The sequence below is a fragment of the Salvelinus fontinalis genome, chromosome 3 (genome assembly GCF_029448725.1).
Source record: "Salvelinus fontinalis isolate EN_2023a chromosome 3, ASM2944872v1, whole genome shotgun sequence".
Taxonomy (NCBI): domain Eukaryota; kingdom Metazoa; phylum Chordata; class Actinopteri; order Salmoniformes; family Salmonidae; genus Salvelinus; species Salvelinus fontinalis.
In genome coordinates this window covers 36,967,555-36,989,445 of record NC_074667.1, presented here as the reverse complement: position 1 = coordinate 36,989,445, position 21,891 = coordinate 36,967,555, and the positions used below count along the sequence as shown (strand labels likewise).

At 39.6% G+C, this 21,891-nt stretch overlaps 2 protein-coding genes across 3 annotated transcripts; one reads left to right on the top strand and one right to left on the bottom strand.

The window, feature by feature from the left end:
- Positions 1-1,868: 1,868 nt before the first annotated feature.
- Positions 1,869-8,533, bottom strand: LOC129846758 (uncharacterized). The gene is made up of 2 exons (XM_055914623.1): positions 7,415-8,533; positions 1,869-5,276 (listed from the first exon to the last, which is right to left on the bottom strand). Exon 2 carries the CDS (start codon positions 4,635-4,637, stop codon positions 2,970-2,972), a length of 1,668 nt encoding a protein of 555 aa, XP_055770598.1. The 5' UTR covers positions 4,638-5,276; positions 7,415-8,533; the 3' UTR covers positions 1,869-2,969.
- Positions 8,534-8,559: 26 nt separating this feature from the next.
- On the top strand, positions 8,560-21,851 carry LOC129846746 (E3 ubiquitin-protein ligase DTX3L-like). Of its 2 annotated transcripts, none has more exons than XM_055914615.1 (10): positions 8,560-8,682; positions 9,893-9,969; positions 10,100-10,165; positions 10,389-10,505; positions 10,696-10,812; positions 13,579-13,834; positions 14,373-14,548; positions 14,658-16,184; positions 16,323-16,540; positions 21,353-21,851. In XM_055914615.1, exons 2-10 carry the CDS (start codon positions 9,943-9,945, stop codon positions 21,420-21,422), a joined length of 2,574 nt encoding a protein of 857 aa, XP_055770590.1. In that variant the 5' UTR covers positions 8,560-8,682; positions 9,893-9,942; the 3' UTR covers positions 21,423-21,851. The 2 variants fall into 2 exon arrangements, with proteins under 2 accessions (XP_055770590.1, XP_055770581.1); XM_055914606.1 differs by having other exon boundaries at positions 9,890-9,969.
- Positions 21,852-21,891: the final 40 nt, after the last annotated feature.

The following is a 21,891-nucleotide window of genomic DNA, read 5'->3' as shown; positions in this document are numbered from 1 at the left end:
CCAACTTCTAAACTCTGGAGCCAAACACCAGATGATTCAATGGATGTCTCTCCTCCAACATCACACCACAGGATGTATGTAAAACAAAGTTGGCTGTTGTGTTTCAATGTTTGATTATTTGGCTACCCTTTATGAAAATCATATGAAAAGTATGGCTATGTAAATATTGGGAATCATGTTATTTGTGCCCTAGATCACGGTCCCCATGAAATAAAATGAAAGCATTGACAGTGGCTACAAACCTGAAGTACAGAATCATACTCCTCACACATTGGTCAGGGATAGGAGCTTTGAGAAGGTAAAGCAGTTCCACAGAGAGGTGACCAAAGTAATCGGGGAAGCTAAAGCCAAGTCAGAGGAGGGGAGTGGTGGTGCAGCAGCTGCAGCGACACCTAGCATGACTCACAGGGGTATGAATACCCATGGAGATATTGGACATGAGGAAGTTAGCTGTAAAGTCCCACTTCTCCAGTTCTGGTATGTGCACCAGGCTTACAAGAAGGAAATGGAGCATATAGAGAAGGAGAACGGAGTTCAAATCGAGGCACAGGTGATCGTGTCCATCAAAGTGGCCTTGCTGAAAACTGGCAGAAATCCGCTGCCGAAAAGAGGTTTATGGACCTCTTCTAGAAGTGTGTAGGTGATTTTGACAGCATCCAGGAGACCTCGTGAATACGCTGAAGAACATTCAGAACGAGGAGAGCAGGCTAGTGCTGAATGTGTCTGCCAACGGGTGAAATGTGTTTCGGCCGAAGTAGAGCATGATGGCAGTCAGAAAAGCTTTTGTAGAGGGGAAGAGATCTACAGTGAAGAACTATAGAGCAGAACACAGTTTCACAGTGAAGGCTTCTGGATCTGCTGGAGGATCTAGATGGAGATCTCCAAAAACACCACAGATGATTGGGATGGATATCCAAAGACACACTGGTTTTTGTAGAGGGGCAAAGTTCTACATTTGGAGTTGGGCACAGCAAAAGACTGTAAGAAGGCCTCGAAAGGGCTACAGATTCAGCACTGGAGCATATTTGAGGCTGATTGGCCTACTGCAGCATTTGGGCCCTTCAGTAAAAGAGATAGAAGAGAAGTTGGGTGGGTCTGTGTATAACAAGGAGTACAAGCCGAAGATTGGATACTCTGGGTACTACAGATCCAGCGCTGGAGCAGTCACTGGAGGTGCAGCTGGAGAAGCAGCAGGAGGAGCAACAGGAACAACAGGATAGGCTGAAGAGAGCACCATATGCATGGAAACATTTATCAACAAGAAGTTGAACTGCAGCCAGGAGTTTTTTATAGATTGTCTTAGTTTTTTTTTAAATAATTAATTATTCAGCTATATATTATATTATATCTGTGTATTTTCTCTTTGACTAATAATTGCAGTTGTAATGATAGTGGAAATACAAACTTTTTTCTTAAATTTGAAGCCTTTCAACATTTCTGTCTAAATAAACGCTAACTATGTTTAGTAGTAATTTATATTTATCCAGGTAGAACACCATGAACAACACCAATCGTAGCTGGCAAAATCAATTGAGTTAAATAAAGGGATGAAACCTTGAAAGCATATGTCTTGGGAAATATTTGGTCAATCATACTTCGCAAATACCGGAACCTGTGAGTTCAAATATACTTTTTATTACTTCATAATAAAAGCCGAGCTGGATCATGAATACAACTGCCTTCCAATCTTGACACAGACTTCTTATACATTTGTCCTCCTTACGTCATACTCATAGTAACTCCTCTTAATGGCTCATCACCTCTGGCATTTAGCCACCGTTATCATATTGCCTTCATATTAGGACATTGTCAAGGGTTGCGTCAATCAAATCTGGTATCAGGATAAAATGTGATTCAGAGTCACCGAATATACTTTAAGTATTTTATTAAACTCAAGCGATAAATGGTAAATGCAATTTTCGTATATACGGGTTCACTGTATCACCACGCAGGGCAGAACAGAGAACTGACTGGAGTAATACAGAGTTCTTCTTTTATACTAAGACAGAGTTAGTTCCCGCTTCTGAGCTGGCCTGTCAAAGTAGAGGCTGAGCGTGGTCTAGACTCACTCAACCTATCGTTGGCGCACAGGCTGGTCCCAGCCCCAGGCGCTCCGGCGTTGTTGCTGTGTAGATTACGCGCCCACACCCTAGAAACTGAGGTCCCAAGCTTGGTTCCTGTTTTTCGTGTCCTCACTTAACACAGACAGTTCTGCAACATTGTTGAGCTATTTACCCCTGCATAGAAAACATCTGTTCCCGCTCAAGGTTAACCACAGCTTCTCAGCACACTATCTGGGGCAAAATGTTACTTCCAGCACACACACACACAGACACCCCCATTATAGGCCAAGCATATTTTCAATCCTCACAATCCCCCTTTTTACACCCCTTGTGGGTGTAAATTAGGTGTAAATTAAAACAGAAACCATCAAGTTCAATGATCGATACATACATACCAGGTTGTAGATAAACCCAGGAACTTTAAACCTTTAATGACCATTCGGAACACATTCTCAGTAACATAGTAACATATTAGGTAACACAGGGATTTTTAGGAGTCCCCCTTTTGACACCCCTAGGGTGTCACTCATTATCCTTTATTTCAGCGGTCACAGCATAGTAATATGTTAATAGCATTTCATGAAAACAATAACGTTTATTATTATTATTATTTTTTTAATTATTATTTTTATTTTTTTTACAGAAAAAACAGGCAGAAAAACAGAAAAAATCAACAAAGAAAAAATCAACAAATTATATATGCTAAGCTGCTTTTCGACTCCCCCTTTTGACACACTTTTAGGGTGTCACTCAGAATACAAGGATTAAAAGAAACACACCTTTATTGTATAAAGAATAAAAACCATCTAGTCCACCCTGCTACACCTGACAGATACTAGGTTGGCTACCCGTCACCCAGGAACTTTAAACCTTGACATAAGGTAGGACAACATGCAGGACAAAAGATTACAAGGATATATTGTGAAACAAAAAGTAATGAATTAAACTAAAAATAAGCCTTTTTTTCACAGCAAACCATGGATTATCCTCTGCTAAGGCAGTCTCAGCAAAATCTGTAAAAGATTTCCTCAAACAGGGGATAATACAGGCAGCACAGCACATTAACATAAGAAAGACAACAATTAGGGTCAGAAATCCAGTAACCACCAATGCTGTGTACCTACCGAACCACTCACCAAACCAGGAGAACAGTCCTTCCTCCTCCACCCCAGCCAAACCCTTAATTTCCACTGATAGTTTATCCAGACCACTTAAAGCTTTTGAAATGCTCCCATCAGGGCTAGAATTGTTAGGGATACAACATTGTTCTCCAAACATTTTGCAGACCCCACCTTGACTGGCTAGGATCATATCTAGGGCTAGTCTATTTTGCCTGGCAGTTCTAGAGGTAGCCTCCAATTGTTCAGCCATACCTGTGAGTGCCGTATGAGTATAGTTAACAAAACGTTGCTGATTATAATAAATATAATTTATCCAGGAGGTCTGTTTAGCATCAACAATTGCTGGACCGATAAAGGGTAACAGATGCCATAAACCATCATTTCTGCTCAAGGCTTGGACACCTACCGGCACCCCCCAGCAGGTTGGTATGGATGTTGTCTGTCCCCTCGGACCAAGGCGCATCGCGTCTCTGTCTCCTAATGAGTTGGTCACGCGCATGCCCCCCCGTGTGGATCCTAGAAGTTGGTTAGCTGTAACTTCAATAATGGTTAATGGTATTATCGGACAGGCTAAGGCGCACGTACCCTGCCAGTCACCCCTAAGAATAGGAATTAAGCGCCTGTTTGGTCCACATATCCACCATACGTCAGCAACGCCTCTAGTTTGATTCAATCCTTTTACCGGCCAGGTAGCATTAATGGTTACATTACTGGTACAATCCGCCTTAGGCAGCCGCCCATAGTCCACACCCCTACCTGTTCCCGTGATGCAGCTGTAGTTTCCCTCATATGCCTTAACACCCCACGGGGCCTTCTGGGGAGGAACTTCCGGGAACACTAGACTCAAATATTTACACAGAGTTGAATTTAGTTTAACATGGTAAAATCCCTCCAATATACAGATCCACCCATCACCGTCACTTAAAGCAAATGGGTGTGTTGCCAGAACAGGCCGAGCATGGCCACAGATGACACAGTCTTTCCTCCTCAGTGTTTTGGCTGTATATCTCATATTTGCCAACCACATATTTTCCCTCCCGTCATATCCCGTTTCTATTCCTAATTGATCGCTGTCCGTAATATCCTTAACATTAATTACCTGTACTGGGTTTGGTATTTTAGTTGGTGGATTTAGAGTTGGACCTGGAGTGGTGGAGCGGTTCGACTGGATCTGTCTCCGTCCGGTTGGAACTGGTGGTGGTTTTGGCAGCACTGTTATGGTAAACATCCCCATCGTATCAGCCCCGTTTCTTTCCAATCCCAGGGTATAGGTACCTGTATCGGAGAGCTTAATAGATTTGATGGTTAGTAGGATTTCATCACCTTTACATGGTTGTTGCGTACTACCAGCCCCGTCCCATAAGATGGACATTCTATCTACTTTGGAGACATCCCCTATACTGTATGGATAACCTCTTCTCCATTCCCACAATTTTCCAACGTTAGTTATCATGTAATCCCAATACGGACACCCTCCCCCATTACACAAGTACACTGGCACCTTTTATATACAGGTGTTATTAAAACCAAACATTTTGGCTCAATTCTCCTGGTTCCACAAATATCTCAATTTATTCCCTGCTTATCCAGATTAAGTGATCCCACATGCTTGGTTAATACAAAATCCTCATCGTCTAAACTATGGGTCAGGTTACCCTCTTTCGCCTTCTCGGGGGGCCCATGGTGTATCAGGAATATGGCTCCCACAATCAGACAGCTCAGGACGACCAGTACTCCTGTAAAGCCCCACCCTCTCCCAGAGAACACATCATCAGCCAGAGGCCAAGCCGCACTTTCACTTCTATGAACGCTCACAGCGGGGAAAGGTCGGGTATAAGGGAATCTTCAGTAGAGAGTTGGCCCCCAGTACCCTGTTGGTTCCGGTTCTGCTCCTACCCCTGTGATTGTTCGACAGTGTCAGTGTGTCTTACCCTCCTACAATGTGTGATATGCCCCCAGGTAGCTCTTTCAGCTATTCTCACCGCAAAGGCTGTCACCAGGAATACTTGGTATGGCCCCTCCCAACGGGGCTGCATTCCACCTATTCTCCTGATGGACTGGATTGCATGCATCACCTTCTCCTGTAATTCACCTGTAGTGCATAAAATCTTGGACATAAGGGTTTGGTTAATAAACAGTCTTCTAATGTGTTCTGCTAGAACCTCTGTCATTCTATTTGTTCTATCTGATTAGCTAGAATGTCCTCCATTATTATCCTAGTAAAACAACTCTAGGGATAATATCTTGACCTAATATTTCAGTTACCATACTCGTGTCTGCCAAGTAAGTTGGGAACGCTATATATATATAAAACATTTTATTTTTTACTATTATTAACTAATAGGCCACAAAGTGCCCTATTCCAGCCCCCTTTTGATACATGGCTCCGCCCTTGTATCAATACTGGCGCAAATCTAACAATTCTCTGTCAAGGCCCCCCTTCTAAACTTTCTCCTCTCTGCACTCGAACCTTCAAGGTCTCAGCAGTGCGGGGAGGGCCCCTCTGTCTGCCCTTTCCCCTATCTGTCTGTAGCTCTTCTCATATCAGTCAGTAACAACTATGTGTTGTTTCCAAACATTAACTAAGTGTCTCACTGTTTGGCTTTATCTAAACTCATGGGGGGGAAAAAACATGTCTATGGTGGCAATTTCTAAAGTCCTTACATAAGGTTATCTCGATCCTACCAATAATCCTGAATCACCACAGATGTCATATATCCCCGTCCACTTTATACTATTTAAATAAAAATCTTCTAATGATCAAATGAGGCCAAAACGAATGCTAACCATATCATATGCTTTCTGTACTAATGAAATCTCTCCTTCAAGAGTCCACTGTATTTTATCTAACAATAACCTGGGTTAATCTTAAATCAGTCCCATCAATTATTTAATATATATTGCATAGTATGGGATCCATTATCTAAAGTAATTTACCATCCCTAAGAACTGCAACATATTTATTTTCATAATTAAATTTAACGCTTATAAATCACTTTTTTTCTACCTTCATCTTTTTTCCTGCCCTGTTGGTTTAAAATATGTTCCAAATACTTAACATGAGTCTACCATAATTGAAACGTATCCTAACTAATTCTCTCACCTTATTCATCTAATGAAAATATAATAACACTATAATATTAATTTCACCGCCTTGTTGAATTAAATTACCTTAAACTCAGTATTACCAATGACCTTAGATTCTCCATCCAAATGGCTTTCCAATGAGGCTGATCAGACCACAATGGAAAGTTATGATAGAAGTCATAAGTCATACCACCACTTCAATGAAGTGTTCCTTACTATATTAGACAAAATAAAGAAACCGTTATCTAAAAAATTCACGTATTTAGTGAAAATTCAGAAAACAAAACTTCTAATATTCCATATGTGAGTGTATCCCTTTAAGATATCTTGTCGCTGGGAAACATGGGAATCCCCTCAAACTGAAAAGTTTACTACAAACAAAACCTAAAAACGTTTAAAATAATTATATTGTACTCCCTCAAATCACTAGTTTTAAATTTCCTTAATGGTTATATCTAAAACCCATTCAGTCTCTCTTCAAACAGTCTCCCCAAAATGCTTGATAGGAATACCCTGCCAATAGACACACACAACTGTGATAAATGTGCACTGTCCCTTTAACATAAAATCAGCTCCACCGGCTGTACCCGAACAACTGTTAAATCAATTTGAGTACCGTTATGGTGTATTCTACTTTATGACACAGTTTTACGTTAGTACTCAATGATATCACAACGTTAGTTAGCAACATCCAAACCTGCCTCCTGCAATTTACCCTTTACTCAAACCGAGCTCCGCTTGCTTTCCAACTTTCTCTACTCCAACTTTTAAAACACCATGTACCTCGATAAATTTATATCGCGTGTCAGTCAATCCATAAGAATAATAACATTCCGATGGGCACAACTTTATCGTATCTCTCCGTTATTAACTGTCTTCTATGATTTAGTCATTTAAATATGACTCCAGTCTCTATACATTATTCCAGCCGATCATTTAGGCAACACAACGTATCACATCGAAATCGCCTCACTGTTATTCTGGAAGGAATTAGTCTTTCAATTTAACATAAACAAGATATTAAAACGTTAAGTTTATATCTTAAATAAACACTAACAACCGTATCCTTCCGGGCAAAACCAATAAATAGGTAAATAATAATCATGAATTTCAGTCTATAGGTACATATGCTGAGATACAAACCCGAGTCTCCCGCGTTGTAGGCAAAAAGTTTCTCCAGCATAGCCAACCCTATGCCTCCTTTAGTTTTGCCTTCTCCATGGCATCTTTAAGTTTACCCCTTCGTAACCCTCCCCCCGTTTTCCACTCTGAAATGGTCTTTTGTGTTCTTCGCTTCAGTGTCTCCAGTATTCTACCAGGCTCCCCGTCGACTGGGAGCCCAGTGGGCGCGGCAATGCTGCGCTCTTCTATCCATTCTTTGTATAGTTTTTCACCCCTATTTTTCCATTCCTTTCCATCTTTCCACCATTTATTTCTAATGATGATTTCAGCGTTTTCAACACTTTTTCAATATCTTGGTGATCCATAATAGAGACTTATTTAAATAACGGGATAGTGGACAAAATAGTTCAAAACCAGAATATGCGTCAGAATAGGGATATAGGTTCAAAAGGTTAGGGCATAAGTGTACTCTCCTAAGGACAGAGGGCTGACTACGCACACACAAAATCTCCTGCTTAGCTGAACATTTGGTAACAAAGAACTTTTGCTACAAGACTCAGAAGGATGACGCCCAGCTCATCAGGACCAATCTGAGAAGACAACAACCTGTCCAGAACCAACCAAAGGACCAGAACTTCCAGACTCAACCTACTTTCTGTGTTGTATAAAATGTCTATGCATTCTGTTATCTGGGGTTTTTTCTGGAGGTTCTCTATGAGCTAAAGGAACGAGTCCGTATACGCTTGTACCAGATATCTTTACTCTTAAATTAAACTGTCGCTTGTCATACAATTTACCACCTTGTCTGAATCGATCCTTGACCGACTCTCCCTTCTCCATATCCAATTATCAACAATTACCTACCTATCCCGTCTGCTGTGTACCGCGCACCCGATTAGAATGGGGTGATTGTAGTCTAATCGGGTGCGCCGGAATTCTATCTGTCTAGCAGCCAGTGTGGCAATGTATGAAAAGACAGAACGTGCAAACTACATTTAATTTTTTCATATCCCAATTAGACTAGCCTATCCTTGTGATGCAGGTCAGACCGTGCACTACACAACGTAATAAACTGTACAAATGAAATGTATCTTAAATGACAAGTAAGCTTATTAAAACCATGAATTATATTTTGTTCGCATAGGCTACGATGGCTGCCTGCGACACTCCCCCTCTTACGTATTGGAGAGGAGTGCCTCTCGCCAGCTACTGTTGCATTAAGAATCGCCGTTTGACTTTCGTTTTTGCTGATGTTGTTACTTAACATAAAAAGCTGAGACAGACTGTTGGTAAGTAGCCTATTTAACGACATTGCCGCCCATCTGGCAAAATAATGAAATGAAACATAGCTGTAGCATAATATTAAAACAAAAACTGCCTCGGAATTACCAGTTCATGTAAAGTTGCCTTTTTCATACCCATTGAATCTGTGATTTAAATTAAATGAACAATAGTTTGTTTCTTTTATGTTTTAATCTATCACGAAAGCTCTCTTTTCTGGGCCCTGTTCATTTGCCAAATGTTAAAGGTGCACTATCCAGAAATCGCTCCGCCATTTCGTGGTTGCTAAAATTCTAATCGTTAGCCTACTTTCAGTTTATGGACAAAACAAGCATAGAGAATCTTTGTACCAGTTAACCCGCTGTGAATATCCTATCTAAAAACATTGTATTTTCAAAAAGTACGGGAAGCATATAAATAGTGCACATAGAACAGAATAAGTGACAGATCTATAAATGCGTTTCTATGGGAATTTGTTCTGGTCGCCCAAAAACTACAGCTTTAATTGTTTACGCTGCAGACATACATGCCACGAATGTAGGTGTTTTGTTTTTCTAGTCAGAGGCATGTTTGTTCTACATAGACTATTTCTTTCTGGACGTTCCAAAACATTGCGTTCTATTGAAAGCGCCCCTGAGTTTCTTTGGCAAATGAGGCAATAGACATTAAAAGCAAAATGAGGCTTATTCCAGATGCAAATAAGATCGTTTTTCACGATCTGGAACCCATGGCATCATCTTGACACTTCAATAAAAGCTGGAGTAAGAGGCGTAGACTGACGGTAAGAAATGACATTTGAGCAATTAAACAGGTTCACTAACTCTTTGTCTTGCCTACGGAAAAAAAGCTTGACGTCAAGCATGTGAAACGAAAGTGAGTTTTTCTGTGACGTTGCGCAACCATTAAAAAAAAAACAGGCTAGTCAGTTAAGAACAAATTCTTATTTACAATGACGGCCTAGGAACAGTAGGTTCAGGGGCAGAACGACACATTTTACCTTGTCAGTTCAGGGATTCGATCTAGCAACCTTTCGGTTACTGGCCCAACACTAACCACTAGGCTACCTGCAGGGCTATTAACATAGACTAATTACATTTATTCCACTGCAACAATTTATGAAAACGCAGTGCAACGTTCAATCGAATAATGTCAATCAATGTTGTTTTGCAAAAAGCTGTTATGAATGAGATTACTAGAGAGATTGTGTCATTCTAGCAGGCTGAAGTGAAAGGCCAGTGTTGAATGGTGAAGCGAACAGCTAAATCAACATGTCAGAAGATGAGCCCATGGAGACTGTGAGTATGGCTACGGTGTATTCTGAACCATGTTGGTTGTAGTTCTCTTCACTTTTCATATTGGGCAGCTTTAACCTCATGTTGAGGATGAAAAATCCATATTGTCTCACATCCATCTGCTCTGAGCCAGGGGGACAAATCCTTGGATTTCAGTGGACAACAGCATGATAGACAGTTGCAGTCTACAAGTGATGGGGTGAGTTTTCATCAGCATCTGGGGTGACAAACAAAACAGTACATGTTTTGATACAACTGTGAAAAATAGAGCAAAGAAAAACAACTTAATTCTCATTAAGACATGCTCTCTTGTACAATAAGAATAGTTTTAATCTTTCCTAAGAAACAAAGGAGGATTTGATTGGAGGACCCCAAGCTTTATCAGCCTTATTGATTACGCTACAATTTCTTGTGTTTTTCAGTCAGCCCTTTTAGTCAACCATCATGTGGGACATGTCAGTATGACTCCTGCAGCTCCTGGATCAGTCCATTTTTCAAATTGGCAGGAAACATTGAATCCCACTGTGCCCTACAGTCAGGTAACAGATCAAAGTTAAGATTGAGTTTAATACTCTAAAGTTGTTGTTTTTTTTTACCATACTCAGACCAGCAAAAGGTGGGCATAAACCTAATGATTTAAATCAATGGTTATTCATGGGATATGTTTTTTTTTGGAAGGCACAGGTGTATCATGATGGGAAAATAACAGAACTCCACTATATCTTTCAGCCCCATCATGCTGGAACAAGTGAGCATCCTCCCCCTAACCAAGGACAAGTGATTCAAAAGCAACCACAACCGTATGTGTCTGGTCATCCCCAAAGGGTCATCAGCATGAATGACAAGGTATGGAGTTGTAGGAGTTCAAGGGGATTTTGTATAGATTTTGGGTTTTCTTTAGAGTAAACAACACAAAGTAGGGTTAAATCTCCACTTAAGATCCACTCTTCATCCCGGGGCTGGTCTAGTGATAGTGCTGCCGCAGGGCTGGGTAGGATACTTTCTAAATGTTAGTTACTAGTTACCTGTCCAAAATTGTAATCAGTAATGTAATTTCTGGATTACCAAAATGCGGTAATGTAATCAGATTACTTTGTTACTTCTAGATTACTTTCCCCTTAAGAGGCGCAGGTTAGCATTTTTCATCATGAATCTTGTTTTGGATGCAGCTTTGCAGAGTGGTCACTAGCTGGCACAGCCACAAAGTCATAAAATCTGATTTAAACCTTAACTTTAACCCTAAACACACTGCTAACCCTTATGCCTAACCCTAACCTTTAAGACTCAAAAAACATCTTATTTAAAAAAAATAATGCAGCTGGCCCTCTAGCGGAAATAGCTCACTTCTGCCTCAAGGACAAGACTCATCCCAATAAATTTCAACCCACTTAAAAGGCAGTAGAAGAGGACAAAAATGAATATAACCAATTGAATGACATCTTGCAGGATAAATCAATGTTAGAGTTTACATAGCTGGCCATAAATGGATGTTGCATTTTACTTTATGGTTTGGTTATGTAGGCTTATTCTAACCCATTGCTTTCTACTACAGATAATAATATGATTAGGCTATATCTTTACATAATAAATAAAAAACTGTGTCAGCTTTCCAGTCATTCCAATTAATTAAATACACCTTGATCTTCGCAAATAGGATTTGGAAATATAGATTAGCCCCAAACATTTTTTACTGGAGCAATACCCAAAAAACAAAAGAAAAACAGATTAAACGAATTAATGATTTTGTTGTCATGGAGGACTTGATTAGGCTTCTTGCTTCGCATTGAAAAGTAAATGCTGCTCTCAGAATTGCATGATTTGAGCACAACCGAAAAGTGCTATTTGCAAGAGAAAAATGTATGCCATATGCTGCATTTGCTATAGGCCTAGTGTTTTTGTTGGTGACACTTTGATATCTCGATAATTTGCAGCTGTTTAAGTCTATCAAAAGTGCGTGGTGTATTCTGGACCATGTTTTTGTTCTCCTCACTTTTCATATTGGGCAGCTTTAACCTCATGTTGAGGATTTAAAATCCATATTGTCTCACCTCCATCTGCTCTGAGCCAGGAGGACAACTCCTTGGTTTCCAGTGGACAACAGCATGATAGACAGTTACAGTCTACAAGTGACGGGGTCAGTTCATCAGCATCTGGGGTGACAGACAAACAAAACAGTACATGTTTTGTTACAACTGAAAAATAGAGCAAATAAAAACAACTTAATTCTCATTAAGACATGCTCTCTTGTACAATAAGAATAGTTTTAGTCTTTCCTAAGAAACAAGGGAGGATTTGATTGGAGGACCCCAAGCTTTATCAGCCTTATTGATTACGCTACAATGTCTTGTGTGTTTCAGTTTTTCTTGTGTTTTTCATTGAATCCCACTGTGCCCTACAGTCAGGTTACATACCAAAGTTAAGATTGAGTTTAATACTCAACTACTCCAAATTTACTTTGGATTGTTTTTATTGTCTCATCAAAGGCAGTTTATCAGATTCCAGTGAGCCAGGTCCATGGACAATCCATCTGACACCAGTGGGTCTTTGATGTTCATTACAATCTTCTGTGGATGGGGGCATTGTGATCCTATGGTAGCCAAAATAATGGCCTGCCCAGCATTTTTTATACATAACTCTAAGAATGATGGGATGTTAATTATTAATTAACTCAAGAACCACACCTGTGTGGAAGTACCTGCTTTCAATATTTGTATCCCTCATTTACTCGTGTTTCCATTATCTTGGCAGTTACCTGTATTCATTCACTAGAATGATCAATATTGTCATTTATATAGTTAAATCAATATCTCTCATTCATAAAATTGTCTTCATAAACCTCTGATAATGGCCTAAGATTTTATGTTGTCAGTTACAAAGAATCCTAAAGTTAATGAGTCAGAATTGAAGGTTTGGTCAAGAACATGTTAATCCTTATTTATGTTTTAGCACCTGTATTGGTCAAATGAGAACATTGACGGGCAGCATCGCTCAGCACCTCTGTTTGTGGACAGATCCAATGTCAATCTTAGTTATGTTCTATTTAAAATTCAGTAAATGTTTTAACATGGGTGGGTGGAAATGAACGGTACAAATGTAAACAATCCCTTATATTTTCATAGTAGTATAATTCATATTTCTCAATAGTAAATCCTTCTGAAGCTCTGGTAATGACAGATATTTTGGAACCTGTATTTAAAATGTAATAACAATATATGCCATTGAGCAAACAATTTTATCCAAAGCGACTTAATCATGCGTGCACATCATCTCTCCACTCGTTTTAGCTTGAGCCGTCTGATTTTAATGAAATCGATGTGGATTCTGCTGAGGGAGCAATTGGTTCTACTACAGCAACACAATCGCAAAGAGATATTTCATCTGTTATCTCCCAAATTATTCAATGTTTTGCAGGTTTATATATAGCAGGTTTAGGATGTGCTACAGAATTTCAAACTTGGTGTAGACTTTAAGCTACAGTTATTGTCTCTGATTTCTGGTCTTAGGAGCCAGGTGTAATTATCATCTTTTATCTAATCAGTTACCGTGATACAGCTCCCCTTTAGGACTGGATAAGCCAAGTGAATCAAAATTCATTCTCAGTTATTCTTTCAGGAGCAGAGTGGGGGAGAGCAGCCCTCAGCACCTCCTGATGAGGCCACAGTCTATGTCCTTGTGGAGTTGACTGAAAAAAACTTTCCACAAAGATGGCATTCTACACTACAGAGAACTCTCCAGTCATGGTTCAATAAGGAATTTGGTGATATTAAGAGAACAGAAGGCTGTGGTGGTAGTAAGGCAACCGAATGCTCTGTGCAAAATATATTGGACAACGGATCCTGGGCAGAGGTCAAGATTTGTCCCTCATCAGGTTAACATTCAAACTTAAAGGATAATTCCACCACTTTTCAACCTCATATTCATTATCTTCAACACCTCACCAGTGTCTACATATTAGCGTGTTTCTATATTCTGTGTTAAAAAGAAAGGTCTGAATGTGTATTGAGATTATTTTCGTAATGAAAAGCACTAAACAAATGTAAAAAAATATTTTAAAAATCCTACTCTGACATCAAGAAGTACAACATATATTTTTCAAACCACGTTTTTAGGTGCTGGAGATAATGTGGTGGAATTCCCCTTTAAAGTACAGTAATGGAAACCCCTTTTTAAAGGCTGAAAATAAGCTCAACCATTGGGGTGCTTCTAAGAGAAACATTTGTGTTCTTGGCTAAATTCCAACTGGCATGTTTTTATCTGAGACTGGGAACTAATACCCAGGGCTCACTAAGTTAGTTAGATATGACAATTTCCTGTTCCCAAATCAAACATGTTGAAATACCTAAGATTAATTAATGATGCTCATAATGCATGACTAAGTCTAATTCATATTTTTCTGACCTCTGAAGACCTCAACGTTCTTCTGAAGCAGAGGCCAACACAGATGACCTTCAAAGACAAGGGCAAGATAAACGCTACTGTGACGTTTCACAGGGCAGCACCAACATCAAATCTCTGGACCCAAACACCTCAGAGTAAACTGAGCTCAACAGATGTTCGTCCACCATCACCCATTCCACAGGATGTATGTAATGCAACATTGGCTTTGCTTATGTACATTTTGATACTATTATAATATAAAAAAAAGTAGGCTTATGGATATATAATATTTTTATTTTAAACATTTCCCCCAGGTCAAAATTCCAATTATCTTAAGTGCTAGAGTTGATCTCAATGGCTTCTCACCTGAAGCACAGGTTGTCCTCCAGACCAGATTCCATCAGTACCTCTCTTCTCATCACTCACTTACCATGACTGGGAACTTTGAGGAAGTGGAGCAGTTCTACACAGAGGTGACCAGGGTCATGAAGGAAACTGAAGCCAAGTCGACGTGGGGGAGCGGTGGTGCAGCAGTGGCACCAATCATTGCTCAAAATGAAATGAAGACCTATGGAGACTGTGGACTGGAGGAAGTTAAAGTCCCTGTGATCCATTTTGCTTACCTAAACCAAGCCTACAGGAAAGATATGGAGAGAATAGAGAAAAATAACGGAGTTAAAATCAATGCAGAAGTGCTGGTGTCAATCCAAGAGAACATGCAGGAAATGGTTCGAAACCCGACCAAAGCCTCTCAGGACTTCATTGACATCGTCCAGAAGTGTGTAGGTGAATTTGAAAGCGTTTTCACCCCTCTGACACACGTGGATCCAGGAGACCTTGTGAATATGCTGAAGAGCATCCAAAACGAAGAGACCAGGCTGGTGATAAATGTGTCTGCCAATGGGTGCAATGTATTAGGGCCAAAACAGAGCATGGTGGCAGTCAAGAAGGCTTTTGGGGTGGGCCACAACTCTACAGTGAAGGATTCTGAATTTGCTGGAGGATCTGGGAGGAGATCTACAGAGATTCCCCAGAAGATTGTAATGAACATCAAGGACCCACTGGTGTCAGATGGGCTGTCCATGGACCTGGCTCACTGGAATTTGATGAAAACTGCCTTTGATGAGATAATAAAAGCAATCCAAAGTAAATTTGGAGTAGTTTTCATGGATAATTACTTTCAGGGCATGGTCAGTGTGAAAACCAGACCTATCATGTCCCAACACGCGGCCTCTCTGGAAAGCAATGCCATCAGAGCTCTCATGCACCTCTACCAGAAGGTTGCCACATCAACAATGAGCTGCTACCTGCTGGACACTACCCAGGCAAAGACCGTGGGGGACATGCTGGAGAGAATCCGCTCTCGACACCTCTGTGTTGGGGCAGGAGAAAACTATGGTCCCTGGAGGCTGATAGGCCTACCGCAGCATTTGGGCCCTGCTGTCAAAGAGCTAGAAGAGAAGCTTGGTGGGCCTGTGTTTAAAGAGAAAGACAAGCAAAAAATTGGATACCTTGAAGACTACAGATCCAGCGCTGGAGCAGCCGGTGATAGAGGAGGAGCAACAGGAGGGGCTGAAAAGGAAAAATGCACCATATGCATGGATGAATTTACCGACAAGGAGAAGTTGTCCTGCAACCATGAGTTTTGTAAAGAATGTCTGAAGCGCTCAGTTGAAAACTTGGGTGCCATCTGTCCACTATGCAAGGATGTATTTGGGATGGTGGAGGGACAACAGCCTGATGGAACAATGACATGGAGACTTGACAAAGCCAACTTAGCTGGATTCCATGACTGTGGCATGATCGTTATCAGCTATGATATTCCACATGGACAACAAACAGTAAAAGCCTCAACTTTTTCATTATATAAAAAATGCACTATTGTATTTTTGCCACATGCAAAATACTCTTTCATTCTTACACTGCCATTTGTTGTTGCCACTGTGATTTTAGTTTTTGTTTACATTTTCTGTTTTCAGAAGAAACATCCCAACCCTGGAAAGCATTTTTACGGGACTCAACGAACAGCTTATCTACCTGACAACAATGAGGGAAAGAAGGTGCTGAAGCTGTTGAAGAAGGCATTTGATCAGAAGCTGATTTTCACAGTTGGGACCTCCAGAACAACTGGGGCAGACGACTGTGTGACCTGGAACGACATTCACCACAAAACCAGACCTGATGGAGGGGCACAAAAGTACACCATCTAAAACTATGGATATAATACGATTATCAACATTCTGTATTCAACATTACCTTAAGGGGCCGATCAGACTTACGCACGCTTTTCCTACACACTTCTCAGTAATTGGTATTCAGACTTTCCTAATGCAGGCACGTAATGCCCTCTACAGGTGTGGCTACCTTGCCTGAATCAATTTAATTCAACCGCTGAAAACCCTCCCACTTGCTGGCCAACAGATTTTCTCGTGGGGTTTTCAGTACATTTATCTTAATCCATCGCTTTTTAAATATGTTGCACCTTCTTAATTTGAATTTTGTCAACGGACTCACTAGAATACATCGAGTGAACAGGTTCAGAATATAGGGATCAATGAAAGAAGGCCATCTAAATATATACAGTTGAAGTCGGAAGTTTACATACACCTTAGCCAAATACATTTCAACTCAGTTTTTCACAATTCCCTGGCATTTAATCCTAGTACAAATTCCCTGTCTTAGGTCAGTTAGGATCACCACTTTATTTTAAGAATGTGAAATGTCAGAATAATAGTAGAGAGAATGATTTATTTCAGCTTTTATTTCTTCCTTCTCGCATTCCCAGTGGGTCAAGTTTACATGCACTCAATTAGTATTTGGTAGCATTGCCTTTAAATTGTTTAACTTGGGTCAAACGTTTCGGGTGGCCTTCCACAAGCTTCCCACAATAAATTGGGTGGATTTTGGCCCATTCTTCCTGACAGAGCTGGTGTAACTGAGTCAGGTTTGTAGGCCTCTTTGCTCGCACACGCTTTTTCAGTTCTGCCCACACATTTTCTATAGGATTGAGGTCAGGGCTTTGTGATGGCCACTCCAATACCTTGACTTTGTTGTCCTTAAGCCATTTTGCCACAACTTTGGAAGTATACTTGGGGGCATTGTCCATCTGGAAGACCCATTTGCGACCAAGCTTTAACTTCCTGACTATCTTGAGATGTTGCTTCGATATATCCACATAATTTTCCTCCCTCATGATGCCATCTATTTTGTGAAGTGCACCAGTCCCTCCTGCAGCAAATCACCCCCCAAAACATGATGCTGCCACCCCCGTGCTTCACGTTGGGATGGTGTTCTTCTGCTTGCAAGCCTCACCCTTTTTCCTCCAAACATAACGATGGTCATTATGGTCAAACAGTTCTATTTTTGTTTCATCAGACCAGAGGACATTTCTCCAAAAAGTACGATCTTTGTCCCCATGTGCGGTTGCAAACCGTAGTCTGGCTTTTTTATGGCGGTTTTGGAGCAGTGGCTTCTTCCTTGCTGAACGGCCTTTCAGGTTATGTCAATATAGGACTCGTTTTTACTGTGGATATAGATACTTTTGTACCTGTTTCCTCCAGCATCTTCACAAGGTCCTTTGCTGTTGTTCTGGGATTGATTTGAACTTTTCGCACCAAAGATCGTTCATCTCTAGGAGACAGAGCACGTCTCCTTCCTGAGCGGTATGACGGCTGCGTGGTCCCATGGTGTTTATACTTGCGTACTATTGTTTGTACAGATGAACGTGGTACCTTCAGCCATTTGGAAATTGTTCCCAAGGATGAACCAGACTTGGGAGGTCTACAATTTTTTTGTTTTCGTTTTGATTTTCCTATGATGTCAAGCAAAGAGGCACTGAGTTTGAAGGTAGGCCTTGAAATACATCCATAGGTACATCTCAAATTATGTCAATTAGCCTATCAAGCTTCTAAAGCCATGACATTTTCTGGAATTTTCCAAGCTGTTCAAAGGCACAGTCAACTAAACTTCTGACCCACTGGAATTGTGATGCAGTAAATGATAAGTGAAATAATCTGTAAACAATTGTTGGAAAAATTACTCATGCACAAAGTAGATGTACTAACCGACTTGCCAAAACTATAGTTTGTTAATTAACAAGAAATTTGTGGAGTGGTTGAAAAATGAGTTTTAATGACTCCATCCTAAGTGTATGTAAACTTCCGACTTCAACTGTACATATTAGTCTCCGATTCCGCACCAACTGGTAGATCTTTTTTTTAATGTTGATTATTTAGGCAAATTTATTTGATGGTTAGGAAAGTTATGAATGAATCATAGAAACAGATTTAGAGAGCCTTTACTTACGAAGTGCCGATAGAAAGTATACCCCCTTGGATTTATTCACATTTTGTGTTACAAAGTGGGATTAAAATGGATTTAATTTAAAAAAAATAGTCAATCTACACAAAATATTCTGTCAAAGTGAAATACATTATATTTAAAAAATAACACAAATTTACCTTGATTAGATAAGTATTCACCCCCTGAATCCATACATGTTAGAAACACCTTTTGAATTTTCTTGGGTAAGTCTCATAAGAGCTTTGCACACTTGTTGTGCAATTTTTGCCCATTATTCTTTTTAAAATTCTTCAAGCTCTGTCAAGGTGTTTGAGCATTGCTAGACAGCAATTTAAGTCAAAACTGTAACTTGGTCACTCAGGAACATTCACGGTCTTGGCTTTGTGTTATAGGTCATTGTCCTGCTGACAGGTGAATTCCTCTCCCAGTGTCTGGTGTGAAGCAGGTTTTCCTCTAGGATTTTTTTGCCTGTGCTTAGATCTATCCCATTTATTTTCATCCTGAAAAATTATCCAGTCTTTGCTGATGTCAAACATACCCATACAATGCTTGAAAATACGGAGGCAGTTACTCAGTGACGTTGTGCTGGATTTTTCCCAGACATAGTGCGGTTTACATTTTAGGCCAAAAAGTATATTCCTTTTTTTTGCAGTATTATTTTAGTGCCTTATTCCAAAATATGCATATGTATGCAACATTTATATTCTTTCTTTTCACTCTGTCATTTAGATACTTATTGTGGAGTGACTATAATGGTGATCTATTATCAGTTTTCCTCCATCACGGCCATTGAACTCTGTAGCTGTTTTAAAACCAATGGCCTCATGGTGACATCCCTAAGCAGTTTCCTTCCTGTCCTGCAGCTCAGTTCAGAAGGATGACTGCATCTTTGATGTGTCTCGGTGGTTTAATGCATATTTATTAACTTGACCATGCTTAAAGATATTTAATGTCTGATTTATTGTTACCCATCTACCAATCACTGCCCTTCTTCATGAGGCTTTCGAAAAGCTCCCTGGTCTTTTTGTAGTTGAATCTGTGCTTGAAATTCAATACTTTACTGAGGGACTGTACAGATGTACACTACCGTTCAAAAGTTTAGGGTCACGTAAACAAAAGCACTTTTTTGTTAATTAAAATATCAAATTGATCAGAAATAGTGTAGACATTGTTAATGACTATTGTAGCTGGAAATGGCAGATTAAAAAAAAGTTTTTTTTTTTTAAATGGAATATCTACATAGGCCAGTTTAGTATTTGGAGCATCAGCATTTCTGGGTTCAATTACAGGCTCAAAATGGCCAGAAACAAAGACTTTCTTCTGAAACTCATCAGTCTATTCTTGTTCTGAGAAATGAAGGCTATTCCTTGCTGTGCTAACAATTGCAAAAGAGTTTTCTAATGATCAATTAGCTAATCCAAGTTTATCATTTTAAGGCTAACACAACGTGCCATTGGAACACAGGAGTGATGGTTGCTGATAATGGGCCTCTGTGCGCCTACAGTATGTAGATATTCCCCAGAAAATCTGCAGTTTCAATCCTCATTTACAATGTCTACACTGTATTTCTGATCAATTTGATGTTATTTTAATGGACAAAAAAAATTAGAAATTTCCTTGTTTTTGAAAGAAAAGCTAAGTGACCCCAAACTTTTGAACGGTAGTGGGGGACAGAGTAATGGGTAGTCATTCAAACATGTCAACCCCTATTATTTCAGTGAGTCCACATAACTTGTGATTTGTTAAGCCAAATTTGACTTCGGACCTAATTTAAGTTTGCCTAAACAAAGGTGGTGAAAACTAAAATAGTAATTGCATAAGTTATTTAAATTTGTACAAATGTGTTGACATTTTTCACTTTGAGGTTATGGAGTATTTTGTGTAGATAAATTACAAAAATTAAATCTTTCAATCCCACTTTGTAACAAAATTAAATGTGAAAAGTTGAGGCGTAGACTTTCTATGGGCACTGTATTGGTAAATAAGTGGTTTGATTCATCCTGAAAGTTGTCATATTTAAGTCCATTAAATACTTGAAGGTGGGAAAAAGTGTACAGTAGGGGTTGAACAATAGTCCTATAAATCTACCCTAATCCTGGTACTGTGAAAATGGTCCAATTGTCGTGAACCATGCTCCAGGTTTAATAAGATGCTACGTGTGGTTCGAGTTTCATAATGATTCAAATAGGCTACATGTCCCAAATTATAGCACAACATTAGCTTAATATGATACAATAATGCTAGCAAACCTTTGGAACCACTACACAGACATGAAAGCGGAATGATATAAATTGAAGAAACCAATAAAGTGACAGTTATAAATGTATGCAAGTATTACTGACTGGCTCCAGATAGTGGCTACAAATTGCAAAATTAAACCTGGGCATATAATTAAAACATTCTAAAAGGACATAAATCAACTCGGCAGGGTCGGCACTATAGAAGCCTATAGCTTGGGTCTCAATTTCATCCCTGCAAATTGTGAGGCCATACAGTTCACTTTACGTGCTCAACTCCGGACTGATTTTTTTTTCAAACTAAGTGAATTTCTCCACCGTTAACAATTATATTTTCCATTGACATCATTCAGGTTAAGTGCCTACTAGTACCCTGCCTAGTGGAACAACATTGATCCCTCATGAGATTTTAACCAGGGGATAATTGGAGGATAAATTTGATTTAAGATGTGTGTTTTGTGTTCCTTCAGTTTCGGCTACCCTGACCCAGACTACCTGAGAAGAGTGAAGGATGAGCTGAAGGCCAAAGGCATCGAATGAAGACAATCCTGGAGATAGAGTAAAGGACTAGTTCAGTTCGGGGACATTTTTGGTCAAGATAGTTTTTTTAAGCAATACATTTGTCTAAACAAACTTTTTGGGGAATTTAGTTTTGATTGGTATACTGGTAGTTAATTTTTTAAGATGCTTGAATCCAAGTTAACGTGTGAACTATGACAATGTCTTGAATGCGTAGAACATTTAAAAGCACTGACAGAATAATCTAACAAGATAATACACAATAGTAACATTGAGTTGAAATCAATATATTATAATAACCAGTTGGTGTTCTCTCATAAGATAAATGGATACACTTGCTGGAACTGAAAAGTTTGGCTTAGTGAAGGCCGAATCACTTCTTGTATATGATTAACTCAATGCATTTTGTTTGATTGGTAATGAGAATAAAAAGTACATTTAAAACATTGATCTCAATTTGTGGTTAACTTGCTATTGTTATATCCTCCAC